Here is a 23,453-nt window from a genome sequence, read left to right as displayed (position 1 = left end):
CCAGATGCAACTCATGAATTACTTGCTGCATTATAGTATTATTTTGTTATAACCCGAGTTAGTATGTTTTTCTAAATTTGGGTTTATAAAACTTTTACCTGAAGCCCAACATGTTAATGCTAAATAGTGGTTAGCGAGGGAGTTTATCATTACATGCTCATGATACATACTGACGTTCTTTGATCTATTGCTTAAATGTATATTATCTCGCTGTCACGGATTCTGGTGCTATTAAGTTGTGTTATAACTCTTGAATTAATTTGTTTACTTGCTTTGATCAAGCTTAGATATATAAGTCGTTCTAATTAGCCATTAATGATTCTTTATATATATAATAATTTGTGCTTGAGAATTATTTGCAGGACCTAGGCATTGTTAATATAGGGAAATACATTTTTCAAATCTTCTTAATAAACTGGTGTGGGCATTGTAGTGAAATCTGATTGCCAATTTCTTGTTTGTGATGATTATGACATGCACTATTGACATCCTCTATAATCAATGTCGGGTCGGTCCATCGGCCTAAGGAGCGAGCTCCACTATTTTGGTCTGAGATAATAGCTAGGATTTCTCTGCGCTGCAGCAGCAGTGAGGCCAATTCGCCAGAATAAAAAGATGAGCTCTAAGGTAGCATAAACGCACAACTACACTGAACAGCAAGCTGACATGACAGAAAACAAAAATAAAAAAAGAGGTACAGAAAGAGGGAAACGTACACTGGGACAGTTACTACACAAACCGGATTTCACTAAAACTAGGGTGGCAAGCACACATCAAGCAATCTTGAATTACACACCGGACAGTAAACTTTTCAACAGAGAGCACTATACAGCGGCTAGGAAGACACCAACACTAAGACAGAGAACTTGATAACACTAGGACACACACTGGGCTTAGGGGGATAGTGATAAACACTTAATTATACTAGGGCAGGAAGACAGCAATACAGACACTTGGGCAGAGATATACTTACCCAGCTACCCACCCACTAGGGCATAGACACGAACAAGCACACCATAACTGAAACACATTGGTCGCACTAAGAAGACTTTGGTGGAAGGATACAAGTATAAACTACTGCAACCTCCATGGAAAAATCAGAATCATATAGACCCTAACCAAAAGCACCAAGAAGTCAGGCATTTGGCAAGGGATGTGCTTTACACCAAAGTCCATAACACGAAGCTTTGACATCACAGTCTTGTAACAAGTTATGAACAACCCACATTGTAAATGATTCCCTGAAACATGTCTATGCCCCCTTGACAACAAAAAATAATACCAAAGAAAACCACAGACAAATTCAAGTACCTCTACTATTTACACATTGTTGTAACAAATGTACATAGTTATTTCACACATATTACATAGAACTGGCCAAAACTTTCAATTATTTTGAAATTAAAGTGTTTCCCTCGAAAAGTAACTATTTCAAGACATTTACTTCTGCATTAGCCAACCTCTAACCTCGCACATTTAGCATACATTGCATAAGTTGTTACACACCTTTCATGGTTCCAGTTTTAAGGAATGAACAATGACATGGCAATTTCAGGAAGGCAACTTTTATGCATTAGAGAGAATTAATATGCTGAACAGTAAATAAGCATCTGCGGTACTATGTTTTTCTAGTTCAAGAAGTAAAGTTTGGATGAATGTCAACAAGTGTCCCCTGACAACTTTTTGAAAACGAGCAGAGTTACCCTCACGAGTGTTTCTAATATTTTTCGTTTAAGTAAAATAAACGAGATATTTAGATAAACTGCGTCTGTCTTGCACCGCTTGCAATCACATCTTTTGGTTCTATGCCTCTTTTTTCTGATATTGTGAAATGTATTACAGCGAGGTTGTTTGAAATACAGCATCTAATATCTTTTTCCACGAGTAGCCAAAGGAGAGTTCCAAGTAGGAATCTGTATCAGGAAAAGAGCGTGAGCAATAACAGAAATCCACCCTGTGCACCTTCACTTTCATCCTTATGCTCAGATCTGAATACTTCTATTTGTTTTTGGAAGCTAGCTACCGTTTGGAGAACGCAATCTGAAGACCTTCATTTCACGCCCTAATGAAGAGAAACACGTGAAACAAAGTACCTGTGTCTTAGACTAGTATGCCAGAGACTGTGTTTCGAGGTAATAAAGAACGTTTAAAGAAAATGTGCAAGTTCCGCAAGCCACCGACGCTTCACCGAGTATTATCCATTCAGCACAAATATGAAGGACACATTCTAGTCAAACATTCAGTTTTGGTCATTCTAATTAATTTAAAATTCTTAGACTGAAAATCCTAACCGATTTTGGCACTGCAGGAAGTACTCAAATAACATTCCACGTAATATCTAACTTTTTTTGCAATCTTACCACTGAGAACGACATCGGATGTCTTGTCTATTTGTGAAAATTTTGTGACTTAAGGAAAAAACACAACCCTCTGGACTGCCCATTATGGCTGTGCAAATTTTACTTTCCAAACAAGATCTCTGTATTAGAAGTTAATAGTGAATCACTGTACGATAATTGTAATATATCTATAAGCACTAACAAAATTATACATATTCACCAATGAATGGCAGTATGTCTCGTTTGCTGATCCTATGATACAGCAGTTGCCATCCTAAAGTTTTTACTTTTTTTTTTTTCTTTAAACAGAAACAGACTTTTTAACGAACAGAAGATTCAATTCCTCCACAATGGACCTGTGGCATTCAAATGGTTTCTTATGTTCCAACGAGAATGTCTTAAAAGCAAGCAGGTTCATCTGAGTGTAGGAAGGTTTGACACTTGGATAGTGACCTGTATACTTCTATCGTATGGGTCAATTTTACCACAATTGTGGGCTAAGTCCAAAAGTCCGAAACTCTGCCATTAAAACATTTTAATTCCTAACACAGCCAGTGACTATGAATGCATGGCAAGCTCATGCTAACAAGGATTAATACACATTTCAAAATCAAACTCTTAAGTTCTAGTAATTTAAACAGTACTGTAATGGGAATGGATGATCTTTTTCAATTGTAGTTTCTATTATAAAACAAAAATATTAAAACTAAGACGTACCACTTAAATCAAAGGAATGTTAAAATTAAAACTAGATCCATCTCATGCATTATTACTTCCAATATTAGCTATTCACTGATCGAAGAAACCGGATCTCATAAAAAATATATACTCACAAACATACTTATGTATGAAATAGAAGCTTGCTCTGCATTTAATGCACACAAAATCCCTCCAAAGTAGTGCGTTTAGAACTTTCAAGTTTTTCTTTAGAATTGTAAGCTAAAGTACTTCAAAACTTTCAGCTGTGGTATCACAACTTACCCAAACATTAATTAAGCAAGGTTACATCAGGATATTTTCATTCACCATTTAAAAGCTTAAGATGCTACCATTTTAGAAGTAGGTCAACTCATTAAATGGTATTTCACCAACGAATATAGCCATACAATTAATGTTCTAATTGGAACATAACAGAAAGTAGTTATTCAACATTAAACATAGCAGTCAGCAACAGGATGAGCTAGGCTTGGGTTTAGGCCTTCGATGCAGATTCACTGTATCTGTCTCAATCATATGATCTGATCGATCCTCAATTGCTAAAACCCTCCGAACTGCATCCTCGAACGCTGCAGCAACATTAGTGGCATCTTTTGCGCTAGTTTCGAAATAGGGATGGTTGCCGTTTTCTCTACACCAAGCCTGAGCTTCTTCTGAAGGCACCTGTCGGTCACTGATGTCGATTTTGTTACCTAAAACAACAAAAGGGAAACTCTCTGGCTCTTTCACATCTGCATAGTAGATGAATTCCTTCTTCCAGTTACCCAGATTTTGGAAGCTCTGGGAATCATCTACACTGAAAGTAAGGAGGCAGCAGTCTGATCCCCTATAGAAGGGAGTCCTCAGGCTTCGGAATCGTTCTTGACCTGCTGTGTCCCAGATCTGCATGGTGACAAAATGCCCATCCACCTCTAATTCTTTATTTAAAAACTCTACACCAATTGTGTGGAACAGTTGCGTGTCAAACTTGTTGGTGACGTATCTATTCATGAGTGAGCTTTTTCCAACACCGCCATCTCCCAGCAATATCACTTTGAGGAGAGAAGATTTCACAGCCATAGTTCTCAGAATGGGTTCTCTTCCAGTATCCGAGTTCTGTAAAAAACAGTTCATATCCAAATCAGTACACACGAAGAACAGATCATCTGAATGTTCTTTTTTTTTTTATTTACATCATTAGTTATTCACTACTGGGATACTGACACGAAAACTTGCATAGGTTACTGAAAAAATACTTAATTTGAAACACTGAGATAGAAGCAGAGAGCAATCCTAAACTATCCCTGGACGTCCGCTCAAAACTGTGGCCAAAAAGGTCATTTATCATTAAAGGTGCTCAATCCAGCAGCACCCTTTCCATGTAGGCAGCAGCTGGTCTACTTCCCCAGCCGGGTTCCATGTTCCTCTGTCCTTGAACATGGGACGAAGTTTGTGACCACACTTTGTTCCCCCTTGCACTACACATGAGTTATAGTAGTGTTAGTACATCTGTTGCAGGTCAGTTGAAGATCAATCCGCGTATTGAAACAAACCAGCACTATTGTCCCCAGCAGTATCAACTGTGGATCTCACTACAGCTTTGATGTCTAGTCAGGAACAGTCATGGATTCATGTCTCATGGGGGGGGGGGGCGGGACCTTTGGCTGACGCATCCCAGCAGAAATAGTTTAAGGTAGCACCTCAGTATCAGAACCAGCGGACTTAGCATAGAAGGGTATGTTGATAAGTCATATGGGCTATGTTTGGCTGCACAGGCACCTCGCAGTACCGAACAGTGATTAGCTGTGACAGAACTCCATGCTGGCCCCAATACTACCAGGCTTTCTGCGAAGACCAAGAAACAAATTCCTAAAAGGACAAATCTCCTGTTCGGGAGGCCAATAAAACCAAGTGATCACCCACTTTAGGTCGCCGAGGACTCTTCCTCCTAGCCATAAACTCCTGAGCATTCAATCCAAATATGAGAAGCCAGTGATAATAGCTCATTTAACAATACCCTGTAAGAGATAACATTACAAGGTATCCAATCCGGCCAGGCGTAATCATCACCTATGCAGTGCGAGCAGGATAGATTATGTAGGTTTTGACATGTGAGCAGTTGCTGGAACCAGGACAGGCAGAGGCATTACAAGAAGGATGCTCAAGAACTGAAAGAAAAGTAGCAAAGCACATCTGATCACCTCAAGCGGAAGAGGAAAGTGGAATGAGGGCTGGTGGGTTTGTGTGACTTACAGGGTTATGTGCCCATTTCCAAAATGTTAACTCTTCATCTGCTAACTATGTAAAAGTGCCTTCATCTTGCAGGTCTGAACATACCATGGTCTGGGGATCTGGGACCAGCAGTGCTAGTACTGCAAATGTGGGAAAGAAAGGAGACCTAAAGAGTAAAAGTAACTGGAGATGGGTATAAGGATACCAGCCAGCAATCAACTAAATGGAGGTAGGGATACCAGCCATCCTAATTCATCAACTAGCACACATGCATGCATTCATTCATTCACCCATCCACACACAACTATCCACCATCATGGATCCACCATAGCAAACTTCATTCTACGATTATGACCTCCAAAACAACACTTTCTAGACTATTCCCTCTTCTATCCCTCTTTGGCTCACCTAAACTTCATTTTACTACTATGATCTCCTGAATAACCCTTTCTAAATTCTTCCCTCATATACCCCTCCCTTGACTCAATCCCAAAACTTATTTTACTACTATGATCTCCCAAAAACACTTTATAGTCTCTTCCCTACTCTATCTCTCCATTATCCTGTTCAATCCTACTAACAGACTCATGGCACCACTGAAATTACTCACATTTCCCTATACTAATCCACCATTAATACTTTTTGGATTCTAGAGTAGCATGCTATTCGACGAAAAAGTGCTTTAACGCCTCATCACGGGTAGTAAGAACTATATAAATGCAATTACAATATCATGATGTGTCCCAACTGATCTCATAACCAACATACATTAAAGGCAACATCCTAACCTCATAATCTGCCAACATACATCACAAATCAGAAGTACCCATTCAAATTAGTCTGATCTGATCACCACTACCATTCTTCATCACTACAAAGAACATCTCTGCACAACTCAAAAACATCATGTTCACCCACTCACAATTTCACAGAAGTTGAAACCACTATGCTCAAGCCACATCAAACACAATCAAGTTAGCCCTCCCTTCCAATCACAAAATACATCAAAGTAAAACATAATGCCCCCAATAGAACTCAGGCCTAAATACCAGCAAGAGAATGACTGGGAAACTGGAAAAAGCCTGGAGTTATTCTCAAACTCCAGCATCTGACCCCAATTCTTCTTCATTCCCAGATCACACAATTTGTGAAAAATCGTCAAATTTGAATCACATTAACTCCCACTTTCTTCTGGTGTACCCCACAGATCTATCCTCTCACCTCTTTTATTTAAACTTTACATGGAACCCGTAGGTCCCATGCTTCACAAGAATGGGCATTCAATTAATTAGCATAAAGACCATGCCTAAACATATTTCAAATTATTGAACCTTTCAGATATCTCTACCTTCAAATTGTTCATGGAAAGCCTAACAAAATGGATGAGTGCCTTCTCCCTTAAATGTAAACTCTTAAACCTAAACCCTCTAAAATTGAATTCTTCCTGCTACACTCACAGAACACTCCTCCAGAGTTCATCTCTGGCTTCAGAATCCTACTGAACTGGGCTTCACATCAACACTAATACCTGCTGCTAAATGTTTAGGATGCACCCTCTGCCAAAGCATTTCTATGGCAAAACACACCTCTAGTTTAACCAAAAATGCATCTTTCCAACTTCACCTCTTTAGGCAAATCGAACCCTCCATCCCACCAAAACATCTCAGGACCCAGGGCTGGACAGGCCTTTTTATTCCACCAAGCATTTCCCAGGTGCGTTGAGGCCTTTGGAGGCCAGTTTTGAAAGCCAAGGGCAGCTCCAGGTGCTTCCGTCACTTTCACCCTCTCCACAAGGTTAATTGTAGTCGACACAGGGGAGCTTCAAGAGCAGGGGAATGGATTGTTATAAAATATCAACTTTTCTAAGGGACACAATGCTTCAGAAACCAACTTGTCCTGTAATAACATCTATTTGTCCTTTTTGGTGCCATGCAGTGATTAGAACTTATGGCAGCATTCTCAATATATTAGAACTCCGATAGCAGCCTCTTTGATTGTGTTCATATTAAATTAGGGTTTGGATTCTAGATGGGCTCTGATTTTCTGGCCGGAAGTATGTGGAAAGCAGTAGGTCCAAGGTAGGAATGTCCTGCAAGTCTGTGCAAACTCATTAACTTGCATTTTGAAGGGTATTCAATAACTCCTTCCCAATCTCTTCCTACACTGAATAAGATTGACGTTTATTTCTGACAAGGGTCGGAGCAGACCTTCCACGATCTGAAAAAGGTTATGGAAAAAGCAATTTGCTATAGGTGAGCCGATTTTAGCATGAGCAAATATAACGTAACAACACATGTATTTTATTAAGTGCACACTGACCACAAGGTCTCTTGTCAAAGAAGTAACATGTATTGTTACCCAACTCAGTAATACTCATTTAATCAACCTTGGAGGATAAAAGACTGAGTGAAGCCCTGAGATTCAGGCCTGTGACAATGTATATTTGCTCATCTAAAAAATAATTCACAAAGGTTTGCTAGGAATATGGTTTCCTGGCACACTGAAAAAGTTGAGCACATTGCATTTCCTTACAACACTAAGAGTAAAGGATTTACATTAATGAAGCATATATACAAGTTTCAAACATACACCCATATAAATAAACATCTTCCCTTACTGTTAAACAATCTTATTACAGACAACCCTTCATTTTGATGGTTTTGTTCACAGAGAGCCTGTGCAGAGGTTTTAAGGCAGGTCTTATAGCAACTTTGCGTAGGTGTGGAATGCACGGAGGAGGTTTTAAAGTAGAATAAGTTTCAAACTGATATCCAGGATCACTGCAAAGACTTTGGGATTGATCAAAGGTTCAGAGTCAAAAAGTATTCACAGGTACCTAAGTCTAAGGGTGACTAATGGAGGACTTCCTGTGTCCGAAGCTAGATTAAGCAAATGGCTTGGTTTCTTTTATTTCCAGAATTTTTGTCTTGGCTCTGGTTCATGCCAAGGGAGCTTGACCTTCATTCATTTCAGTAAATGGGTCAAACACAACGTGATGTCGGGTGGAAGATTTGGTCTGTGGAATAGTCCTAAGTAGTTTTGGATGTTAGATGCATATATCTGGAAATTCACTAATGTTAGCTACATACATCTTGAAGTTCACTTAATTCTGGTGAAATAACAGTGCCAGAAGACATGCTTAGATTTTGAACAGTATAAAAGAGAGATAATCCCTTGGGAATGACAAATCAACAGGTGCGTGAACACTCTAATTACCCGTGTTCCAGACATCTGCGATTGTGGTTGTAGATCTGCTGAATTGCCAACCCAAAAAGAGTGAAGAAGCTGCGTAACATGGACAATGGTGATGCCAACCACTTGCCAGAAAAGCTGCTCCTCATGGTTACAGACACAGCTCCACCTGCCACGTGTACTTATGCTTGACACACTGAGGAGGAGAGCATGTGTGCACATGCCAGGAATGTCAACTGCGATATGCATCATTAGGAACCTGGTAAACATTGGATCTACTGATATGACATACAAAATTACACCGCAGCAATGTTGTTGTCAGCTGACTAAAGCTACAGTGTACACTATAGAACTATTCTGAAGGTGCTCTCCAGAGAAGCACCCAATCAACATTTAGTATGCTAGAAATCTCCATCTGTGAGGCAGTGTGGCAAAAACAGATGCACTCAAAACATTATGGTGGAGTAGTTATTTTGCATCATTAAGCAGTGTTTGAATAAGCAGTATCACAACAAACCCATACGAGATCAGTAGGGGTATCAGACAGGGGAGGTCACACTGCATGCTTTTGGTCAATAAAATGGTGCCACTAGCCTGCTGATTTAGGAAAAGACATGTTAACAGAAGACTACCTTTCAAAATGGGCTGTATTCTGGTTTCCATCTACCAAGGCAATGTTTGGTTAGTAATAACACTGAAACTGTACAAGGTTATACCCGAAATCATAGTTTTTAAACAGCCTGAAAATACTGATCCTTGTTTCTAGACAGTAGCATAAGACATGTAATATGAATGCTCGATCTGGGTATTGTCCCTTCAAGCTCCAATAAAAGCATTGGTCAAATCTGCGAACGGTGGACAGTATATGTGATCTCTACTATGGTGAGGTGCAATACTTTGCAATACTTAAAGCATGCACTTTTTGGTTGTCCTGATGCAATCAAGGAAACGTTATAATCATCCATTATCTTTTAAAAGCAACATAACAAAAGGCGATGAGTTGAATAACTTAGTAATGTCTCCTCCAAATAATTTTGTTTGTTATAATCTTTAATTTTTTCATATCTTTCATGATACTCCTAATTGTTTTTAAGATATAAGGTAATTTGTATTCTATTTAAAAATGTAAAAAAAAAAAAAAAAAAGTACTACATTTATATTGTTGACCTGCGATCAAGATCTAAATCAATACATTCTTTTGATTCTTAGTAATAAAATACCCTTCAGGCAACCGACTAGATAGAATACATTGGGAGCCACACACATTGCCATATGAAAAAGGTAGTTTGACGTGCCCCACTTATAATCATAACTTGCTACACAGGGATACTTTCTCAGGTGTTAGTTACACCCACCACCAGGTACCCCTCATCTAATCCTCAAAAGCGAATACACAGATAATGGCACATGTCAAATGCAACTAATGGAGGGATTACCCACACCACGAAGAGAGGAGGTAACTACTTCCTAGGCATAGAAAAAAAAAAATCCATGAATGCTGGCACAGAAATACTCCATTTGCCAGCCATCTTCAATTTAACACAGCTATTAAGTGAGGAAGGCTGTCATGGAATCAATGGTCAAGGCAGAGAGGCAACTGGATACATGTCTCAAGGAGGCATATTCTGGCCCTCCAGATATTTAAAATGACAGAAGAGTCACAGTATTCAACATCTTCACATACTTCAGACGTACATATGTAACAGGTTAAGCTAGAGGGCTTCCCGAAACTATCAAGTTAGTTTAAACCATGATATGCGGACAGGGTTCAGGCAGGTGTAACCCTTGTTTAAAACATGCATGTGCGCTTATCATTTACAAATCTGAGATAGGTCCATACAGTAACAAGTGTTTGAATGTGTGTGTTTTTTTTTTTTTTTTTTTTTTAAACATTAAGCATGTGGCCATTGTGAGGGCAATTTGTCTGGAATTGCTAAGGCGGGTGGGAGGGGCGAATGAGGTGACTGAGAACGAGGCAAGTAAAAAGGAAAATGTGAGCACTCTGTGGAATGCTCAAACAGAAAGAAACAAGATCTACTGTCACTTTCCAGCCTAAGTAAACAAATATATAAATACAAAAGATGAGCACAATCTAACTTTGCTTGATTTTAAGAGGGAAGATTGCTTTCAGTGCCAAATCATGACCGGCAGTAAGGACACCTCCCACACCCAGGTCAAGGTTTCCTGAAACTATCCGATCTGCATCCATGGCTAGATGAGGGCCATTTAGACCACACAAGGGGCCAGGAAAGCCCGTACAGCAGCTGCGGACGGTGCTGATTGTAAAGCTGGGGAAAGACTCCCTGTTTCCCTATCCTATATCCTCACGGAGAGGTAGCCAACTGTAGCAAAACAAGCATGGAAAGAGAAGACAAACCACTGGCAGCATACCAAAATGAAACAAGCTGAAAGACAAATGTATCTACTGACTTGTAGGCTATTTTTCCCCTTCATTTTGCTGTGTGGATAAAAGTTAGGTGCACGGCTGAAAGAGCAGCAGCCAGGACTTTAAAGGATGCACAGTGGGGGCCTGATTACATAGGACGGCGCAGGGAGAACACAGAACGTACACAGGACAGCGAGGTCCGGGTCCCTGATGAAAATTAAAAAGAAAACCAGGCAGTGTTGAAAGCGTGCGCCGTGTACATAAAAGTTAGTCACACAGCTGAAACATGAAGTGGGCGCCGTGCTGAAAAAATAAAGTGAGCTGCCTACAAAGCAGCTACGACACCAATCCTGAGCACAAGCAAACAGTACCACAAGCAGTAAACCAATAAAAAAAAATCCCTCACAAAACAGATAAACATGACGAAGTGTAATTATACAGTAGTTGGTCCCTGCTCCTAAAGAGAAAAAGGAGGGACAAACAGGTATGACGGACCAGTGGCAAGCAAGGATTTTTAAATGACAGACATGAACAACTGAAATGGCTTTAAGCCCACAGAAGAAATATACTTAAAAGTATATAAGAGATCCTACGCTTACGCTCGACCTAAAAAGGGCTTTCAAATGGCTTTGTAGAAGCAGAACCTTATTCTTTTATCGACTAATTAATTCTAGGCCTACTTTATATCAAACAACATGCTGCACCTGCAATCAAATGTACATCACATTGGAAAACAGAGCTGACATTTGACCTCGGAGGTTGAATGCACAGCAAATGTGACAAGATAACAGGATACACAGGCCTGTTTATAGAAAGTAGCAATAGTGGAAGAATGCAAGGTGAGGTAGTTTGAAAAGGATTTGCTCCTTGGGTGGGACAAACTGAACCTGGACAGACAAAAATAAAATAAATAAAGCCATCAAATAGAAAGCAAATAAATTTGAGTTACAAAGCACAAGCTAAGACAAACATAAAAAAAAATCCAAAGCTGCAAACATGCAATGTATTTCGAAGTGGACATCTTGTGAGAAACATACAACAAACTAACTGCAATTTAGAAGAGGTTTGCTCTAAGCTCACTACAGCGTTAGAAACAAAGTGATAGTGTAATGTGTTCTGTAAACCGCACCACCTCTAGGCTTTTGGGACTACCGAGGACATTCATTTCAAGCTTGTGAAAGATGCAGGAGTGACAAGGCTTACTAACAAACAAGATGCACCTTGAAACCTTCAGTGCAATGACGCACAAACAGAAGCAATGTGTGCCTAAAGTGCCTTTCAACCCAGGACTCACTTCTGCCCTTCCATGTTCTACATGTAGGTGGGTACCACTATGTAACTAATATTTCTAAGAGGTACGCACCAAAGTTAGCACTGGAAAAATGCACATTGGTATCTAATTTACATGTCTACGAATTGCACAAGAGGTCTGCTTTGATTTCGGTTATCCATCTGCAAAACGTTGAGAAATAAACAGCTGAAAACTGCCCACCGCAACATACCAAGCCAAAGAGACTACTCTATATGAAACGTAGTCAAGCACTCAAGTGTTACTGGTGTTTACAGTTTAACTTAATTACACTTTCTACTGGTATTCTGCAACAGTTTAATGAACAGAAGTAGTAGAAGAATTTTTTTCATCTGCTTGCTTCATTTTCATTACCTTACGATATCAAGGGTTTATGCAAGGATGCAAGGGGAAAAACACAATTATAAAGAACTTGTTCAGGCAGAAAATAATACATATATGAATTTTTCTGTATCCCATCTAAGAGTGGTAAAATTACAAATGAGCCCTAGCAATACAAATACACAACATGAGCCTATAGAAAGGTAACCCAACTATGAAACAGAGCCACCAGCAACATTTCTTTATTTGGATATCAATGTTTACACTACACAGGAAGGACTGAAGATAAAATGGAGACATTATTGCAGGAAAGGGTCAATCAATTCTGCATATCTCCGCAAGACTAAGATCTCTGAATATTTGCAGTGGGGCTAGAAATGGAAAATATTATCCAGTCTGTTTGATACTCAAAGGGCCCACAGATGCAGAACTCAATCTTCCAATACTTTCACTGAAGTTAGACTTTACAGGAGTTTATTGCTATAGAGGGCATTTTAAGCAGCTGACTCTTTACATTTCCCATGTTGCTAGATACTCATCCATGTCTCAGTAAGTTCAAGCGGGCTGCGGGTGATTATCTTAAAAATAAAATAAAAAAGGGGGGGGGGGAGGAGAAGGGTGGAGAAGGTTGGGGTCCACAGAGTTTTGATTAATCTCTCCAAAGAGCTGCAGGTCCAAGCCACTATATGAAATGTTTGCAGTTACAATTTTGTATTTAAAACAAGTGTTACAACAGTATGCCTTAATTCTCTTTTAGGTGTTTAAATGAGTAGCGTCTGATGGAAACCTGCTTCAAAATGGAAGCAAAATCCTACTTAAAGCACAAACAGCAGATATAGGTTACAGTAAAAGATGTACATTGCCATCAAATTAATAAAATCTTAAGACAGCAGGAACAAACCTACTGCTAAGTTCTGTTTACAATGTAAAACAACCACACTGGAATTAAGCATCTGCTTTCACTGTTGAAATATAGAATAAAAGCAGCTTGGTTTGCACTGACAACTGCATGCAAGGACTCCCTAATTCACAAATTAAAAAAAATATATTTTTACCTTGTTAGTTAATTCAAAGCATTCTTCAGCATCTGTAAAAAGAGATATACAAAATGTTTAAACTTGATTTTTCCGTACAAACACCAAGGTTAGAGTCAAATAAATGCCTGCTCTTATTGTGCACCACATTATGGAAGTTGCACTAAGCTTAACATTTTTCAACCAAGACTATACAGCTGCCTTTAATAAATGAAAAAGCAAATGTATTTTCCTTTTGAGTGTATTTGTTGCTTAATGTACATAAATGGGTGAATAGGTGGTATGGGGTGTTTTCTGACTGTCCCCATTTGAATTTATATATGGTTGTTGTACAGGTAGAAATATGTTTGGTAGCAAAACTGGATCATCTTGAGTAATAGGTACTCTGGACCGGATTCACAAACTGCACTTTTTGTAGTAACTTACACTTTGTAGTAATTTACACTTTTGTAGCAAGTTCAGCTCTGCACAGAGCCATCCATCTACTGGAACCGAACACCCTTCCATAGGAAATATTGTTGAAATCAAGTTAGATTATTTAAAGTAGTTCAAAATATGAATAAATATAATTTAATGTTACACAATATATAAAAGGCACATATTTAATATAACATTTAATAAGATTTTAATTAAAACAATGGAACATTATTTCCTTAAATAGTTACATACATTTTAATGAATTCTACACTTAACACATATTTTTTTATTCAGGTGGAAATTTATTTTTTAAATTAAACTTTAAAAAAAAAACAACAACATTTAAATTATATTTCCATTAAAATGTAATTCAAAATTGATTTAGTAGTGCTGTAGTATTTGTTCTATTGTGTTCTGAAATGTATTTTTTTCTATTGTGTTCTAATTGTGTAAAGTTGTATATAAAATTAATTTACAATAATATTTCACAAAAATGTTTTAAGATTTATTTTGTAGGCAGATATATTTTGCTCCCAACACTTCCCCATGCGGCGATCTCTGCCCTGACTGCGGAGTCTTCCTTTGTCAAAATATATGGAAAATTACAAACCAAATCTGAAGTTTAAATTAAAAAAATTAATTCCCACAGGAAAAAAGTTATTTTTAATATGTATTTATTAAAGGGATTAATAGTAGTAATTAAAATTAATGTACTTAGAAATATTTTTCAATGAAGTACTTTGCTATTTTTACATATCTTTAACATTAAATTATAGTGTTTATATTTCAACAACTTGAAATTATGCACTTTAACATTACTTCCTATGAGGTTTTACCCTACCTCCAAAATTTTGTATGGGACAGTGTTGCACGTTGATGGCTATGTGCAGTGCTGATCTTAAAACAAAAGTGTGAATTACTACAAAATTTTTGTTCATGAACACCAAAAAGTAGTAAACTTGCTCAAAAGTGTTAGTTACCTTGGTGAATCAGGCCATAGATTAATATCCTAGATATTGAAATATTTTGTTGGTTATGCTTTGGTAGAGGCAGCATGTGAATGCAACAATAAGATTAGATACACGCAGTTCCATCATATGCCTATTGCACAAGAGACATCGAAGGAATACTATCTGGTATAGAAGACTGCCTCTTTCCATTATTTCTGCAGCAAAGCAAGACAGTTCCAGCAGGCTCACTTCTAAATTAATCGGGAGGCTTCTGAAGGATTTGGCTCTTGGCCTGATTAATAGTTAAATGTGCAATCAAAGAGTTTCAGATTATTGTCTATCTGAATGCCATTTTCTTGGAGTGTATGGTATTGTAGGTTTGAGCAATGAGTATGTTCAGTTGTGATTTGCCAACACTGAACACTCACCCAACACTCTCCCATACACACCTTTTATAGTTGTTCATGTCTTTAGCCATTGAGTGACCTAGCAGCACACAGAATCACACTAGATTTATTTTTATTTGTTAAGAATACAAGAACAGAATGGTCTTTCTGCAAATCCTTTTCAGTGGCATATTTGTGCTTCCTGAGATTACTCTGGAAAATACTTTAACTCTTTCAATCTGGGAGCTGTGCACCGAGACAAATCGTTTCTTCCATGCTTGTGACATACCCCCTCCTAAATGCCATTCTCCTTGAATGCCTAGTTTCAGATTTAGTATTTTCCAACACAACTACATTTCACAATAACAATCTTAAATTGCTTCACAGTACTTAGCTGTTAGACAAGGCAGAGAACCTTGGAATTCAGTCAATAAGAGTCATTCCATTATTCTCTATTCAAAATGCAGTATGCATCCTACTTGATAAGCTGGCGGGTCCTCCCATAAGTCAGCTTGGATCATTATAGGGGGAGGATACATAAACTGAAGGCAGACAACACTCATTAAAAAGAAATGTAGTTGCCTTAACACTCACTACCCTGAATCTGCAAAAATATGAAATAGTCCATATACAATTTTCTTTTTTTTGCTCTTTTTAACATCTCCTGCCTTCTCAAACCCAAAGGTTTTTGGTCCAGTCCCAATACAAATCAAATCAAAAATACGTAGATTATTGGAGCGGAAGCAAGACAACATACGAAGTACAAAAGCAATCGTAAAACAGAGATACCAATTTCACATTTGGTGCATCTCCAGTATATGTTTGAAAACGTCAACCTGTTTCTACTGGATGTTAATGATCTACACTGGACAGAAAGAAGAAACTTATTGCCTTACTATGAGGACTCCCATTAGCCACCCTGGTAACTCTGCCCTCCACAGCCTAGAGTTTCTAATAATGGCGTATGGTTAACTATGGGGGTTGGTATGGGAGAATAGGAGTGATCAAATCAATCAACTGGAGCCCACTGCTACTGTTTCTAGATACAAACTACCACTTTCAGGCTTATTAAGCGTTCATTCTTTCACCTTGGAGAGCTTCGTACACAGAAGCTGAAAAATACAAGCCGAAATCAGAAGCAGGAAATGTCGGCTGCCTCACTTGAAAGGATGTGGATTACATTACACTGATGGTTAGAGGACTATCTGTCTTTACCCATGTTTAGGCCAACAGAGCGAAGTGCAGAAGTTCAATCCCTTAGGAATGCATTCAGGTGGGGTCATACAGAATGTATCAACCTGAAAATAGGTTGTTGGGCTTCTTGTAACAACTGTAAACAATCACTGCCAATCCCAAGAGGTCTGGCCTCAAAGGAATGTTGTATGGTAATGTGAAGCGTTACAAGAAGATAGCATGGTGTACCTATTTATATGTGTTGGGGCAAAGAACTGTAGAATAATATTGGTGTACTTCAAAACATGTACATCCGACTCCGAACTGGTGGATTGAGCCAAAGCCTCTCTCCAGGTGATTCTCAGACAATTGTCTGGCGACAGCTGCATTGTTGAGTCAGGCCACAAAAAGGTGCCACAGTCATCACTTTAAAGCTAGGGTTTGCTTACCAACACTATGCTGACTGAGTCAGCACTCTGAAGACCTACATTTTCGATAACATTAGAGGTTAATCCACACCAGCTCCTATAACCGTTTAGGTCGGTTTTGGGATACTTAAGAGCCTAAGAACTGGTTTTTGTGAGCTGCATTCCTGGGACTTGATCTCTTGTGTATAGCGAATATCCTTAAATCTCAGTCTGAAAACAACTTTAGGTGGTGAATGATGCATATCAGGAAGGAAGAAGACTTTGCCAGACAGACAGAGCAGAATAATCATAGGGCAGGGGTGTATTTGGGGGTCCCTTCTTTTCAAGCATTTGTGGGGACTTGGGACACTGATTATTTTAACCCGCAAATAAGAATGTCTGGGGAAAGAATCATTATCTTCCATTGGTAGACCCCTCTTGAACGGTACATAACCAGTATAATAACTTATTTAGCAAGACTAAAACTATTTAACCATTTATATAGGACCATGTTACACTCCCCAAAACATCATGGCAACCTCTTGCGTGAAACGGTTTATTCATATTTTGCCTCATGTACAAAACCTCACACACTAAATTGCTAATACCATCCTTTGACGGCAGTAAAATAGCAAACACCCAACTGCTTTCAGCTTGAGATGCTACACTACCATTTTGTAGGAATTGAGGGCCACGAGGAAATACATTCATGTAGAGAAATAATTAATGAGAGGGTAGGTCCTCTAAATTGTTGTCTGATTAGAGGGGTTGCCCTCTTATGCAAGACAGTTTATGGAACTAGTCCAGTTATAATTTACTAAGATTTTTAACTACAGTATTTTTGGTATTTTGCTACTCTTCTTTATGGAAAGCACAGTCTGAAATACAAATGTATATAACATGTCATTAAAGCTTTTGCTTTCACTGATAACTGTTGGAAACTTCACAACTTTGTGATTCAGACCTACGGAATCAAATGAAGTATTTCCCGACTTGCAGAAAGTTTATGTTTTTGTTTTTATAAGATGGTGTACAACAACCAAAACATGTGTTAGTGATTAGCTCATTTGATATAGGTGCATTATGTTAAGCAGGTCTTCAAAGACTTCTGTGAAAAAAGGCAAGAAGCTACAGGTCCCACAACTACAAAGTGGCATACAATATCCTTATAATGTACAATTTGTGCTATTGCATTCCTTATAAAATGTGGGACCTTATGTCCCTGCCAAGCATGTTGGCAGTAGCAACTCCTAATTACAATTGACTGATAAATGCGGCGACTTATGGAACACTCCCTACAATTGTATCATGAAAAACGACACTGTGTTACTTCTTACAGATACTCCTTTCTACTTCTTCAGTATCTTCTATACCCCCTCAACTCAAGCTAAAAAATGCTCCTGTTGGTAACTCCAACAGGCATGCCCATCATATCCCACAAAGGCACTGCACTTCATCAGCGGACTAATATCCCGAAATCCTACACTGAATTTGCTCTTGGCACAATTCCACACATCAAGAACTTGCCCAAATAAGAACCCTGGTTGGTCTAAGAGCATTAGGGCTATACTAGAGCAGCCACCTAGAAAACTAATTTGAAAGTCTTGCACTCTAGTAGCCTAGCCGAGGCCTTGTCAAGCACAGTATTTTCTGAAACCCTAACACCTCTATAACCCTGCAAAAAGTCAGATAACCTCGAGAAATGAAGTGTGTGCATCTATCAGTCTCCATCTACCTCTTCAGCTTGTGGGCTCTGTAGGTAAATGTGTTGAGCACGAAGAAGCAGATTGCTGTGGTTTGAGAGCAGATACCGCTAGAGAGGGAAGATATAACAGATATACTTCCCAGGAATTATCCTATAACCCCAGCAGACTACCTTTAATTTTTAGTCACGACAGGCCCACATTTTCCTCGCAAAACACATTGAAGAAAACATATATTTACTCAACTAACTTACATATTCATTATATTTCCTACTCTCATTACCCCCTCCTCTATCCACAAGCCTATATCAACATTACATTTTCTGCTTCTACCTTCCCGTTCATTCAACCAGGCATGTTCATAATTCATTGGAAATAGATCCCTTTGAAACCATTTTTGGATTCACGAGTGAGAACCTTATTGTGTAAGACACAACTTCTCATGAGATCACAGTTGAAAACAAAGGCAATACAGGCACCATTTTTCAAAATGACCGCATACTGAATCCAACTTTATATGGCTAAGTGGAGTTATAATAACTTCTGTAATGTTTTGGGCACATTCGCACATGAAGTGGGAATTTTTTCCTGCCTCATTCTTTTTTTTGTCTGCCCTTTCAAACAGTAGATATGTTATATACTTCTGATAATTTGCTTTGTTGTACAGAAGTGATAGGTCATCAATATTACATTAAACAGGAGTTTCAAAAGAGAACAAAATATTTAGAACAAAAAAACATAAGGCCCAGCTGGCCTGATATTGTGGTATCTAGGATACTTGCATCTAGACAACGGTTATCTTCTCCAATAAACTACGTTTTAACTAATTACTGGAGTATTTCATTACTACAATTTGGCGACGAGGGAGAGCCACATGCTACGGTACCCACGTTTCAGCAGATATTATTGGGGAGAACAGGTGGATATCGTCCGTTGGAACTGGAAGATTTTGCGCCAAGCAACAGGTTAATAAAGTAAGCAGTGACAATTACTAAGGCAGTAATATAGTACTTTGCCAGTAAGAACTGCAAGGTGGGGTTAAGCAAATATTAAGTCTTTATTAAGAATCTCCAAAAGTAATGGTAATTTCACGCTAATGCATTATTTGAGTGTCTTACCTCATCCTGCACGAGCTTGCATGCGCTGTGGCTGTTACGCGATCTCCCATGAACTTTAATGACGTGGACACTAAGGTCAGCCATCTTCAAAGAAAAATGAAACGCTAACTCGCTGAAGGTGTAGGAGCGTAAGAACATGTGGTGACGTTGTGACGCCAACGTGCGGCCGACTTTGATGCAATTGTAACGTTGGTTTCTTGATAGCGTGGAAGCGTATTGGTAATGCGCACACCTTGAATCTTTCTATCGAGGAGTGACTACAATATATATATTTTTTACTGGTATCACCAGGTGCTCACCACCATGCATTTTACATAAAGTTTTTGCAGAGGATCACATGGAGTCCCTCAGTTACAGATCAGTAGTCCTTTATCAACAATACAATGTCACATTTGAATTAATGCCCCTCTCTTCCATCAACAATCTATATTATATGCTGTGTCCCACATGTGTAGTAATGAATGGTAGGTCTATGTTCTCTTCCCCACGCTCTCCCCAATGACTCCCAACCCTCACCTGCTCCCATAGGCCTCCCATTGAGACCAGATTTTACTATACTTCGGAGGGCACTCTCGGCTCAAATAAATCACCTGTTCTACTCGCTGGCACCAGTCCAAGTTATTTTCACAGTCCTGTATTCCTAGTGGTTTGGCTGCTCCCCATGCCCTCGCTATGTCTCTTTTAGCAACCCCTGCCGCTAACATTAGCCACGTCCACTGACTTTGTTGCCACTTCTCTTCGCCTACTATAGGTAGTATTAACCAACAGGCATCCAGTGGAATCATCTGGCCCATGAACCTAGACATGGTGTTAACCACCCACTGCCAGAAGTCTTGTATGTGCAGACAGCTCCACAGGATATGAAAAGAGGAGTCCTCCATGCCACACCCCCTCGTACACAATGCTGATTCACTCCGGTCCATACGGAGCAGCAAAGAGCTACCGTGGTATGATCTATGTAGGATTCTAAATTGTGTTAGGTGGAATCTAGCCCTAATTCCCACTACTCGTGGACTCTGCCAGTCCTCCTCTTCTATTTCTCCTAGGTCAACCTCCCAAGCCCTTTGCAGCGACCGACTGAGTTCCGGAGCATTGGTCATAAGCTTTTTACAGGTCAGGGAAATTGCCTTCTCCTATAGCGGAGCCGACTCCAGGAGCTGTTCGCCCACCAGTATGTGTTTCTTTAGTGCATGCTTCAGTTGAAGGTATTGGAAGTCTATCTTGGTCCCCATTTTGTATTCCTTTTGTAGGTCCTCTAGCTCTAGGGAGACTAGAGTCCCCGCCCTCCATATGTCTCCCAGACGGTCTATGCCAATAAGACCCCAGCACAAGAGCCCTTTTAAGCTACGGAGTTCGCTAAGCTGATCGATAGTCCAGAGTGGGGTCATGTCCATGAGTCGGCCCTCCCATCTCTGGAACCTACAGGCCTCTCTCCACGCTCATGCCACTGACACCGTATGTCAGCTCATAAAGCACTGACAGGTGCCCTCCCCTTCCTATGGCCGCCCAATCCACTCTGTAGGCCGGTTTGTCCCTATCCGTGAATGTCCACCCATTCACCACTATCAACTGAGCTGCCCAATAGCATGCTTGGATGGGAGGTATCACCAGGTCCCCTTTGAACATCCCTTTGTGCAATTTACCTAGTGCAACCCAAGGGCTGCCCCAATCCCACAGTAGCATGGGCAATTTCCTATTGACCTGGGGGAAGGAGGACAGCAGCATTTGATACAGTGTGTTCTGGAGCACGTATAGTAGCTGTGGCAGGGACATCATTTTAAAAAGAACAGCGCACCCCATCAGGGACAACGGCAGTCTCCGCCAGTGCGACACAACCCCGCGGAGAGGATCAAGTTGTGGGTACAGATTCCTTTTGTGAAACTCCTCGGGGTGCCTTGTTACATATATTCCCAAGTAGGAGAATCCCTACCTCCCCAGCTGGGCCACCCATCCCACCGGGTTGCTCAGTTCTCTGTCCGTTAACGGGTAAATTTTCGATTTCTCCCAGTTTCTTTGGTACCCGGAATATGTTCCAAAAATCTGGAAAACGCGCAAGTCTGTCTATGGAGCGGCAGGGTTTCATTACATACAGAAGGATGTCGTCCGCATATAGGGAGATCCTTGCCTCCCACTCTCCACCTTCTGGAATACCCCACACAAAAGGGTCTCGTCACACCCAGTTGGCCAACTGTTCTAGAGCCAGAGCAAACACCAACGGGACAGTGGGCAGCCGTGTCTCATGCCCTGTGTAGGGCAAAGGCGCGAGATGTTACCCCACTGACCCTCACCCATGCTCGTGGGTCGCTGTACAGCAGTTGCATCCATGCACATATTTGTGGGCCAAAGCCCAATCTTGTTAGGACTGTCCTAAGGTAGGGCCATTTGATGCTGTCGAAGGCCATCTTATCGTCAAGTGCAAGCAAAACTGCCTCCTCTGCCTCAGGCCACCAGTCTAGTGCAGGATCCCGTATAGGTGCCTCAGGTTTAGTCCTGTGTTCCAGTGTTGCATAAAACCTGTTTGGTCGCGATTTATCAGATAACCCATTACTGGCCGGTGTCTATTCACTATAATTTTAGCCAATACTTTAACCTCTAGGTTTAAAAGCGATATAGGCCTGTATGAGCCACACTCCATGGGTAGCTTGCCCTTCTTATGTATTACGACAATAGTTGCTATTCTTTGATCCAGAGGCAATACACCTTCTGCCTTAGCTGGCTGGAACATAGCCAACATATGTGGCACTGCAATATTAGCTTGTGGAGCTCCACCAGCAGATCATTCGGATGCGCCGCTTTCCCCAACCTTAATTCCATAATAGTCCCTCGTTCCTCCTCTACTGTTACATCTTGGTCGATTGCCTCACTATCATCTGCTCAGAGCTCTATCATCGGCAGGTCCCCAAGGAGTTCCATGCAGCTCTCATATGGCTGGTCCGTCTTAGCAGAATAGACTTGCTCATAATACGTGGCAAAAGCTTCAGCTATATCCCTCCCTGTGATACGTCGCTCGCCAGCGTCATCTCTAATCTCCCTCGCCCAACTCCTATCTTGGTCTCTTTTTTCCAGCCAGGCCAGTAGCTTGTTCACCTTGTCTCCAATGTCGTACAGTTGTCAGTGTGTGGCCATAGCGTGTGCACGTGCCTTATTGTCCACCAGGTCCCTCAACTCCTTTTGCTTAAGTAAGAGACTATGACAATGGTGCCGCTTTATCGGGCCCCCAGCTAGAATTTCTGCCTCCAATTTACTAATCTTGCCCTCGAGCGCCTCACATTGGAGATGGCACTCATTCTTAAGTCCCCCTATTAATGCCTGTGCTTGCTCTTTGATGACTGTCTTGAAGGCCTCCCAGTGTATTCCTTCCTTCTGAGGTCACACTTTCAAAGGTATCCTCGAAATATCTCTTAAGCCCTTCGCATAGTTTGTCAGTGAAGTCTCCTTCCTTTAGATACCAGGGGTCTATTCTGGGCGGCAATCCTGCATCGTTCACTGTATCCACAAGAGTTGCTACCACCGGGAAGTGATCTGACACACCAGGTGCGAGATGTGTCACTTCCCTAAAGCATCCCACCTCTGTGTGTTGTGTAAATAGGTAGTGAATACGTGAGAAACTTCTTTGTGCTGCAGATAAAAATGTGCATTGCCTCTCATGTGGGTTATGGGCTCTCCAGAAGTCTGTCAGGCCTAACGAGATTGCAAAGGTCTTCAAGGTTTCAGTATTCCCCTCCCCCCTTGCCCGCAGACAGTCGGTCCAGAGTCGGGTTCATTGTATCATTCATGTCACCCCCCAGTA

At 40.3% G+C, this 23,453-nt stretch overlaps 1 protein-coding gene across 1 annotated transcript in view; it reads right to left on the bottom strand.

Moving 5' to 3' along the window:
- Positions 1 to 1,302: 1,302 nt before the first annotated feature.
- RAB9A (RAB9A, member RAS oncogene family) overlaps positions 1,303 to 23,453 on the bottom strand; it is a 146,331-nt gene continuing 124,180 nt past the window's right edge. The window contains exons 3-4 of the mRNA XM_069204714.1: positions 13,531 to 13,562; positions 1,303 to 4,151 (exon numbers count right to left, since the gene is read on the bottom strand). Coding sequence (XP_069060815.1) covers positions 3,504 to 4,115 — 612 coding nt within the window. The 5' untranslated portion in view covers positions 4,116 to 4,151; positions 13,531 to 13,562 and the 3' untranslated portion in view covers positions 1,303 to 3,503. The remainder of the gene's footprint in view (positions 4,152 to 13,530; positions 13,563 to 23,453) is intronic.

This window comes from Pleurodeles waltl, chromosome 8, assembly GCF_031143425.1.
Source record: "Pleurodeles waltl isolate 20211129_DDA chromosome 8, aPleWal1.hap1.20221129, whole genome shotgun sequence".
NCBI classification, from domain to species: domain Eukaryota; kingdom Metazoa; phylum Chordata; class Amphibia; order Caudata; family Salamandridae; genus Pleurodeles; species Pleurodeles waltl.
This window is presented reverse-complemented; position numbering and strand designations above follow the sequence as displayed.